Source organism: Siphateles boraxobius, unplaced genomic scaffold (genome assembly GCF_051911475.1).
Source record: "Siphateles boraxobius isolate OS27281-9 unplaced genomic scaffold, OSU_SipBor_1 6, whole genome shotgun sequence".
Taxonomy (NCBI): Eukaryota; Metazoa; Chordata; class Actinopteri; order Cypriniformes; family Leuciscidae; genus Siphateles; species Siphateles boraxobius.
The window spans coordinates 26,192,790-26,202,912 of NW_027509186.1; the positions used below are offsets into that span (position 1 = coordinate 26,192,790).

Below are 10,123 nucleotides of genomic sequence, written 5' to 3' on the forward strand. Positions count from 1 at the left end.
GAATCTACCAAGCACAATGCACAGTGTCTTACTATTTCATTTAATAATTTCAGACCCTACAACAAAGGTAACACTGTACATGAATCCACCCGACAGGCTTATAAAAGAAGGCGACATCGTGGAGATCCATTGTAAGGGAAATGGAAAACCTCAGCCCATTTTTACTTTAACTTTCAAAGATAAAGAGGTAATATATAATCAAGATGTAATCATACATGTTATGTCTGCCTAAATGAATACATGAAGTGTACGAACTTCGGCTAACATTCTAGCAAGGCTCTCTTAGGGTTATGAACAAATATTTTTCCAATGATGTTAATAGAATGATCGTTCAAAGTTGTGTTCTCAAAACTTTATTTATGCATTGTTTGTTGGAATGTTTTCTAAAATGTTTTAGTTGGACGTTCGTCTAACGGTTTTAAATGTTACTACTTGTTCAAAAAAGGATTTTATAAATGTTCAGAGAACATTCAGAAATGTTTTCATAACTTAATGGGAACGTTAGGAAAACGTTTCCAGAACATATTTTTTTTAGCTTGGATATGGACATTACTTTGACAATCTCGGGCTGATAACAGAATACTTCCTGATTGAAATGTTGAAACATGCATTTCTGTGAAGCTGCTTTGAAACTAAATCTATATTGAAAAGCGCCATACAAATTAACTTAAATGTCAGCTGTTCTGAAATCTCTCAACCATGTGAAAATATTCCTTTCACTTGTCAATTTTAGATTTTGGATGAAGCGAATGGAATATGGATTCTGGAAAGCGTCACGCGATCAGACAGCGGGACGTATGAGTGCCGGTCATTTGACCCTGACACAGGCATTGAAGTTGAGGACTCCATCAATATCACAGTACACTGTAAGAGCACGTTCCCAGGCAGTTCCTACGCTATGGCAGATTTTGGTGAGATTATGTCGGCTTTTCTCTCCATTTCTTTTTTTTTAGATCTGGATCATATTGTGGTGACACCAGAGGAGGCAGTTCTGGACCAGATGCAAGATCTCACCTTAACCTGCAACGCCTTGTCTTCATTACCCACATACACAGTATGGCATAAGGTACAACAATACGATGGACTCAAAAATAATCACATAAATGATCTAATTTATCTATTTTAGGATGCTGGAATTACACTACCGTCCAAACGTTTGCAGTCAGTACGATTTGTTTTGTTTATTTTTTTGTTTAAAGAAGTCTCTAATACTCTCCAAGGCTACATTTATTTGCTCAAAAATAGTAATATTGTGAAATATTATTAATTTTTTTTTTTTCTATTTTAATGTTCTTAAATGTAATTTACGGCAAAGACGTTTCCCCAGTCTTCGTATGTTAACATGCTCTTTCAGAAATCATTCTAATATGCTGATTTTGTGCTCAAGAAACATTTCTTTATCAATGTTAAAAACAGTTGTGCTGCTTAATGTTTTTTCATGATTCTTTGATGAATAAATAAGAAAAGCTCAAAAGAACAGCATTTATTTAAAATATAATTATTTTGTAACAATATAAAACACTTTACTGTCACTTTTGATCAATTTAATGCATCCTTGAATAATGAATTTTTTTTACTGACCCCAAACTTTTAAAAGTGTAGACTAAGATCATTACACGAGACCCAAATCAAGAGTTTTAAAACCCAGACTTTTAATAATAAGACTCAAATATAAACCAAGACCACGTTTATGTCTTTCCCAAAGATCTCAAGACCAAGACACAAGATCAAAACTACAACATAAATAATATCCAGCATGAATACAATAAATCTTTTTGATAAACATTGCTCTTGAAATGCTCAAGTTTGTAAACAGATCTATTTGACGGTGTATTTCAATGCAGGATGGCTGGTCAGAAGTGGTAGAGAGGCATGTTTTGGAGTTATACAATGCCTCCTATGACACCGCTGGCATGTATACGTGTGAAGTGAAGGTCCCTTCCCTGCCTGAGCTACAAGAACAGAAGTCTGTGCAAATCAGAGTGCAAGGTGGGTTTGTGTGTGGCTCAGGTTTTGCTTACAAACTCTAACCATATGCACATACAAGGATAGTAAAACCTGAAATCCACTTTGGATTAATAAACATACTATGTCTTAATGAAAGTCTACAAAATTTCTTTCAGGGGTTGGGGATAGAAATTTTCATTAGCTCAGTATAAAAACATCATCAATGTTACAGAAAAACAAACAAAAGCCAAATATTTCGCTTTCATGACTAAAAATGTCTAAAACCTGCTTCCTGCTAGGAAAGCCTGTGATAGCAGTGAGTTCGACCAATAATGCGGACCGTCCTGTTAATGTGACCTGCTATGCACAAGGCTACCCAATCCCCAATATCACCTGGACCCTCTCTGACCGATGGGTATCCTTACATCACTCTGTTTCTGACCAATGAGGGACAATTCCAAACATCTTTTGCTAGTAACCCATCAGAATTTAAGGGTAGTTTCATTGTAAGCTTCGTTGTAACTTTATTGTGCAGTTGTGAGTGAAAACATGCTTAATCAGTTTTATAGGTTCTTTTAAATGGATGTTTCCTTGACTATATATATATATATATAGACTGGCAAGCCTGTCCCTGTGCTGGATATGCAGAGCCAGAGTACAGACACTGATGTTTTCAGCATGATCTCTGTGAAGGCCACGTCTGCACTCACAGCCAACTGCAGAGCCCACAATGACATTGGGACAGACGATGATTCTCTCAGCATTGATGCAAGTGAGTATTTGTTTTCGGACTATATGATTTCCTCTACTTAAAATGTATAATCTGTTTATGAATACTGTTTCCACATTTGAAAAAACTAGATTCATCTTTGTCACATATTCGACTCTAGTTCATGCAGTCGGTATCATGGACAAACAATATTCTTTGTACAAAATTGAAATGTAAAAAAAAACATGTCTATAAACTAAAATTATTGGTGTTTTCACACTTGGTCCTTTTCAGGGGTCTGAGCACAGTGATTTTTGGCCCATATGTGAACACTCCAAACGATCTCAGACCCCTTTACAGTGAACCGAACCGAGAGCATCTCGGGAGGTGATCTGAGTACAGTTCTATTTCATCGTATGGTACGGTTCGCTAAAAACACGCAATCTGAACACAAACTGGGCTTTGGGCTCGCTTTATTTTTTCGATCACGAATCCCAATGTAGTTTGGTCATCAGATGCCTCCGTACAAATCTGCCAGAAGTCATGATGAACAGCCGATCTCTACAAATTATTAGTCCACAACATACACTTGTTTATTTTCGTTTCAACTATTTCCAAACTGGAAACACCCTTAAGTGTCGGTATACTTAAAATAAAATGTTTCTATTTTAAAATAAATTTTTTAGAATGTAATTAATTCCTGTGATCAAAGCTGCATTTTCAGTGTCACATGATCCTTCAGAAACCATTCTAATATACTGATTTGCTGCTCAAGAAACATTTATTATCAATGTTGCAAACAGTCATGCTGCTAAAAATTTTTTTGTTTTGAAACCATGATACATTTTCCCCCCAGGATTCTTTGATGAATAATCTTTGATGAAATTTATTTGAAGTAGAAAACTTTTGTAACATCGTCATGTCTTTAATGTGACTTGAACAATTGAATGTGTCCTCACTGAATAAAATTATTAATTTCTTAAAAAAAAAAAGAATTTTGTTCATTGTTAGTTCATGTTAGCTATTGCATTAACTATACAACCTTAATTATGAAGTATTTTGCACTCTTGATCATTATATAATTTATAATTTAATTCATGTGATTTTTAACTTGCATTTGCTATTAAAATTGTTTGTTCAATGTTAGTTCATATTGGTTTTAATGTTAAGAATGTATTAGTATATAAAATGTATTAGTTTATAAATGAACAAATCAAGACAAAAAAAAACATATAGTGCACAGAAAAAATAAAATTTATTCAAAAGTATTGTACATTTTAGGTTAAGAATTAAATTAAACTAACAAATACAACCTTATTCATACAATCTTTTTTTGTAGTTGCACGTGTGACAACTACAACCCAAGTCATCAGCCCTAAAGGTATGTTTCTGAAGCTTTCACTCGAAAAAAAATTGAAATACTTGTAAATTCTACGTCTACTTCCATGAATGCACCGAGTCACCGTATTTAGACTGTAACAGAACACACACACTTGAGAATTGATGACAAAAAGCAGTATCTGTGCCGTATAAACAGTCATCTGAGAGGGGTATTTATTCTGGAGGTGCAGTCAAAAGCAGTGCGTGTTTGAACACAGAGCAGTTTTACTGTAACAGAAGAAGGTGGTTGATGGTGAAAATGATGTCATGTGGACAAAGGCAGGTTTCGCATCAGGCCTGGCTGACTGCCTGTGACCTCATGGGACCAGAGCGTTTGGCATCAGGGCAAATGAGGCGAAGCAGCTACTCTCACTTTGGGATATCAGCCGACATCTGCTTTCCTTGGCGGTCCTCAGAGCCCTTATCTCTGAGACTGTTTATGCCTGTAGGAGAATAAACAGTTATAAGAGCAAAATGAGCCTGTCTCAGTGTCAGCGGATGCTTCAAGCATCATGTTCTAACCAGATGCAACACAAGAAGTTAATAGCAATAATGTGTCTGTCAAAATATAGAAGTAGCTGTATATTTTGATGTATGTGGACCATTAAATAATAAACTTAAGCTCCAATGTCTATTACATTTTTAATTGTAATAAATCTAAAGAAATTAAATGAAATATTTGGAAAATGATATTATATATAAATTGTTAATTAAATGATATGATATATTTTTAGATCTATATTTATATTGGATACTAGGACATTAAGGCGACTATTTAGCTTTAGAAGTTTGTTTTTTTATTACGTTTAAATTTTTTTATTGCATATTTATATTTTATTTCAGCTTAAAACAATTTTAATAATAGTTTAAGTTAATAACATTGATTTTAAAAAGGTACAGTCTGTAATTTCTGCAGCATCAAAAGAACCTACAAATTCAAACATATTTCTTATAAATTGCTTTTAATAAAAAAACATACAAATCCTGCTTTCCCGAGCGTCCGCAGGGCAGCCTTCCTTTCTTGTAGAGGAAGTAGAGCACACTGCCCAGTATGGCTATGAGGAGCAGTTATACCACATGTAAAACATAAAACATGTAACAGTTTTAGATATAATGTGTGTGTGTATATATATATATATATACACACACACACATAGCCTATACATACAGTGTATATAGTTCCCTAGACCACAGTTTAAACCCCACTGGTCTACCCTTAACAAGGAGAGCAGAGACAAGACAATAAAATGTACGTTATACCAGTAACTTCATCTAAGGGTCCAGGACAGCACCCATGGTCTAATTATAATAAAACTGATGTATTAATATACTGTCTATGTGGTAACTATGTATTACTCTATGTGGTAGAAGCAATAGGATTTACCATTATACCAAAACAGCCGGAGAAAGGTTTGTACTGCAGCTTTGTCATGTGTCCAGGCATGTGACCAACGCCAGCCTAACCGCTCACCACCAGCCTCGCTCACACAAACACCCTTCCACGCTGTGTGAAAGCAATCATTTATTATGCTAATCTTGGTCTAAATAATCAGCAATGGCCGTCGATGCGTGTTTTAGGTAGGATGGTGGCACTTGCCCTTCTAGAATGAATGATTCCAGAATGCTTTGCTCGTAGTATCGCTTGTACAACGACACACATCATCACTGCTTTTTTTTTTACCCAGCACATTCAGATCACTTTACTCACAACCTGTTTGGAAATGAAGTGTCACAGCAAAGACTTTGTTTATATCAGTTAGACATGTAGGAAATGTTCACCCAAAGAATGTCTTTCAGGCTTTACTTTAGGTGTGAGCTTTTCCTCTTCTCTGTCAAGATACTGACTTGGATTCCCCTTTGACCCTCAGGTGGCAGTGGAGTAGCCATCGCGGTCATCATCATCTGCCTGCTCCTCATAGCCATACTGGGCAGTGTGCTCTACTTCCTCTACAAGAAAGGAAGGCTGCCCTGCGGACGCTCGGGAAAGCAGGATTTGTATGTGCTTTTATTAAAAGCAATTTATAAGAAATATGTTTGAATTTGTAGGTTCGTTTGATGCTGCAGAAATTGCATACTGTACCTTTAAAATCATTGTTTTTATTGACTTAAACTATTATTAAAATTGTTTTAAGCTGAATAAAATATAAATATGCAATAAAAAAATGTAACTTACAAAAGCTAAATAGTCTAAAAGTAGTCGCCTTAATGTACTAGTTTCCAATGTTTAGTCCACATTAAATGTGTCTGGAGAGATGTACATTTACGTACTTGGCAATACCATCATGACAGAAACCATGAATGCCTCATCTGTTGCTTTTCTTTCCCCAGCACAAAGGAAAAGGCCAGCAAGGATGATATTGTGATGGAGATGAAGAGCGGTAAATCTGAAGAGGCGGTACTTCTACAGGGAGTCAACGGAGACAAAAAGTCACCTACTGAATAGGTCATTGCTTCTGAGCAGATTCACATTACTAGCTCTTTTACAGCCCACTGAACTCAAATCCAATCATAAACAAGACCCAAGATTTGCAAGGCTGACACAACGTGCCACGAAAACCTGATGATCTTTCCTTTCAATTAAAGTCAAAGACTGAAAACTACATGGACAAGCGGAGAGACGCTAGCGGCCTCTGTCCTACAGCGCTCCGTCTCAGGGTCAATCCCAACACGAGTGCTCAAAGACCTCACAACATGTCCACATTTTCCCCTCTACTTGAATTCCTATTCAATTCTACTTTTTTTCTGCCCATGTTTTGTAATTGATTCAATATACAGCAAGCCGATCCAAAAGAGCACCAAGTTCATCATGAACGACCCCGCTCCAGTATTTACAAAGTGTACATATATATATGAAATACTGTATATATTTAGCTATTTAAAACGCCTGAAATAACATTTGAAAGATTGTGCCTGAATATCTTTTTGATAATGCAAGTCCCATTGTTGAGGGGCATTTGACAAGTGCCGAAGAATAGTTTTTTGCTATGTGCTGTCAATGTGTTTTAAACCTGCTCTCACCTCTGCCACATCATAGTCCATGCACTGAAACACTAATAGCCGTCTTCACTACTGTAAACGTTCTTCTGGATCAGCGCTGAAAAAAATGCCCAATGATGAAGCTTGAGGGCAATTTGTGGCCAGATACATTTGTCAGGGAAAGTCTCTGACATGTTTGACCTTTTTTCAAATATGTAAGCAAAATGTTGGGTTTATGTCATGCCTGTTTTTTTTTATTATTATTAGCTATATCAAATTAAGTTCCTTACGTTCACTGTGAGAGCCGAGTGAGTTCATGCCAAAGTTTGAGCTAAAAATGTCCCAATGTCCTGAGAGAAATGGAAGTTCCCTGTAGAGTTCAGCTGTATTTTGTCATTTTTTTTATTACCGCAGTGCCCTGCTGTCCTCATCTTGCACTGAATGTAAATATTAAAATAATTACATAACCAACTTTCCCATTTTTTAATTTTAGAGGGAATATTAAAATGCACGTGGAAGTCTTCATTCATTTAACACATGGAGGAACAGTAGAAAAAAATATTTTTATACTTTTTTTGGTCACAAATCAGTATTATATTATTAGATTTTTTTCTGATCCATGTTTTGAAGTTGTACCAAGACAGGTATCTTAATCTTGGCAGTATGTACCCTGTACTGTGACCAAAGCAGACCCACAGGCTCTGTACAACACTTCTAATCATACGTTTCATTTCCTCTGGTATGCTACACCGTTTTTGTTAGCAGTAGTAGTTTTGTTAATGCTTGTTTTTGAATTGTCCTTAAATTTCTATTAAAATGTCTGGTTTACTCAAGCCTTAATTTTGTCACCGTTTGGCCTATTTATTTTTGTTAATCCAAATCAGCCCAGACTGCAACATAGTGTTGCCCAGAGCCGGTACGTGTGGATTTCACAACACTATGTTGCAGTCTGGGAGCTGTTCTATATGCCTTGAAAATGTTCACTTTAAAAGTATGATGAAAACCATAAGTTAAGCTCTTTATACCCGTTTATGTTAAATATTTACAGCTCAGTGTATCCATAGTAAAACAATATACACAGGACTGGAGCATGTCATTAACGAAAAATTGCCAAATTCTTAAAGTGATATAGACCAACCATATGGAAATTGCAATTGGGAGACACAGGGAAAATCAATAATATCAATTATTAAAAAAATATTGAAACAAAATTAAATGTCAGGAATACTTAATACTGCCAGTTATTCACATCAAAAGTTAGTACCAAACCTAAGTGCTGAAATTATTTTTTATACATCCACCCCTCTCTATATTCACTTAACGGTGACAAAACATTGATCAAAACGTTTAATATTTGGTCCAAAAAACAATTCTTATTAAAGTAATAGTGCAGCCAAAACTGAAAATTTTGTCATAATTTACTCAGCCTCATGTTGTTCCAAACCTGTATGAGTTTCTTTCTTCTGTTGAACACAAAAGATGATATTTCAAAGAATGTCAGTAACCAGACAGTTAACGGTAGCCATTGACTTCCATTGTAGGAAAAAAAAAATACTATAGAAGCCAATGGCTACCGTCAACTGTCTGGTTTATCAACATTCTTCAAATTATTTTATTTTGTGTTCAACAGAAGAAACTCATACAGGTTTGGAACAACATGAGGGTGAGTAAATGATGAAAACATTTTCATTTTTGGGTTAACTATCCCTTTAATATTTGATCTTCAATCATAATGTGGTTCACAAATTTTTGCAAGGCAAATAAGATAGTGAGAGATCTGTGCCATGTTTTACTGAAAAAACAAACAGGTGAACATAACATTTGTTCTATTGTTTTAATTAACAGTATAGCGCTGTGCATACTTCCAAAGTGATATGAGAATTAGCACAAAAGAAAGAAACCCTGAAATACTCAGGCAAGTTATGGCAAAATGAGGAGAGAGCTCCCTCTTGTGGTCTGATTAGAGACATTCTAGTAAACAGACAGATATTCACTATGATGTCACTGACCAAGCCAAAGAAGTGACAATGGAAACGTTTTCCAAAAATTCACGAGGGATTTCATTCACTCTTTACACTTTAACAAGGCCTTTTTCTGGGTAGCAGAACAAAATTACAGACATATCTAAACATATGGCACTGCTCACAGTAATATTCACATCAGTAAACAAAAATAAAATTCTGACATGTACAGGAATGCAAAACGAAATAAAACATTGCCATTTCCACGTATTCTATGTATAAGTAACTTTACACGCTTGCTTTTAAAGTGACAGTATCATAGCACAAATTGGTACACTGTGCCAAATATTGTACACACAAACTCACACACGTCCATCACACATCAATATCAAGAAATAGTAGTACAGTAAAATGAAATGATTTATATAAAAAAAAAGTGTATCTCATCTCTAGACTTCATATGTTGCAGTAAAAAAAATAAAAATAAAAGAATTCAGTATTAAACCATCATATGCTTCAAGGCAACAGAAACTACATACCAAGAGTTATCATCCTACAACGTAAAATAAACAGCTCGCCTGACCATAAGCTCTCAAGGTTGTGTGTGTACCTACAAGACTGAGACGTGGAAGTACCTGCAATCCCAGTGCAACACTTAAGAACACTAGGGGCTAGTAGGGAATAAACTGGGCCAGTTTTGATGTCGGTGACATCAATCATGAAATTGAGTCCCACATGAGAGACTCAGACTCACTTTAACGGATTACTAATGCATTCAAATGTGCTGGTGTAATAACTTGACAAATGAAAGGGATGATTCACCCAAAAATTAAAACTGCATCATTTACTCAGCCTCATGTCATTCCAAACCTGTATGACTTTCTTCTATGGAACATAAGAAATTTTTAAGAATGTCTCAGTGTTTTTTCGTCCATACAATGAAAAACAATGGGGACCAATTTTGTTTTAGACCCCATTGACTTTTATTGTATGGACAAAAACCAGCCACAGAGGAAAAACAACAGGTTTGAAAAACATGAGGGTGAGAAAATGCTGCTGATGTCATTGAGAGTGACTTTAAAGTAGTCTACAATTGTTTTGACCCTGATTACGAGACAGACTTGCACTGGTTTAAAGTACGGAGTCACTA

The 10,123-nt window shown here is 35.6% G+C and overlaps 1 protein-coding gene across 4 annotated transcripts in view; it reads left to right on the forward strand.

Moving 5' to 3' along the window:
• The window catches only part of mcamb (melanoma cell adhesion molecule b), a 34,583-nt gene extending 26,731 nt beyond the window's left edge, over positions 1–7,852 (forward strand). For 2 of the 4 annotated variants that reach the window (XM_077208499.1, XM_077208498.1), the window contains exons 7-16: positions 54–187; positions 734–866; positions 954–1,066; positions 1,845–1,989; positions 2,247–2,362; positions 2,563–2,719; positions 3,996–4,037; positions 5,408–5,446; positions 5,905–6,031; positions 6,365–7,852. In XM_077208499.1, coding sequence (XP_077064614.1) covers positions 54–187; positions 734–866; positions 954–1,066; positions 1,845–1,989; positions 2,247–2,362; positions 2,563–2,719; positions 3,996–4,037; positions 5,408–5,446; positions 5,905–6,031; positions 6,365–6,479 — 1,121 coding nt within the window. In that variant the 3' untranslated portion in view covers positions 6,480–7,852. The remainder of the gene's footprint in view (positions 1–53; positions 188–733; positions 867–953; positions 1,067–1,844; positions 1,990–2,246; positions 2,363–2,562; positions 2,720–3,995; positions 4,038–5,407; positions 5,447–5,904; positions 6,032–6,364) is intronic. The other 2 variants (XM_077208501.1, XM_077208500.1) reach the window with 1 other exon arrangement.
• Positions 7,853–10,123: the final 2,271 nt, after the last annotated feature.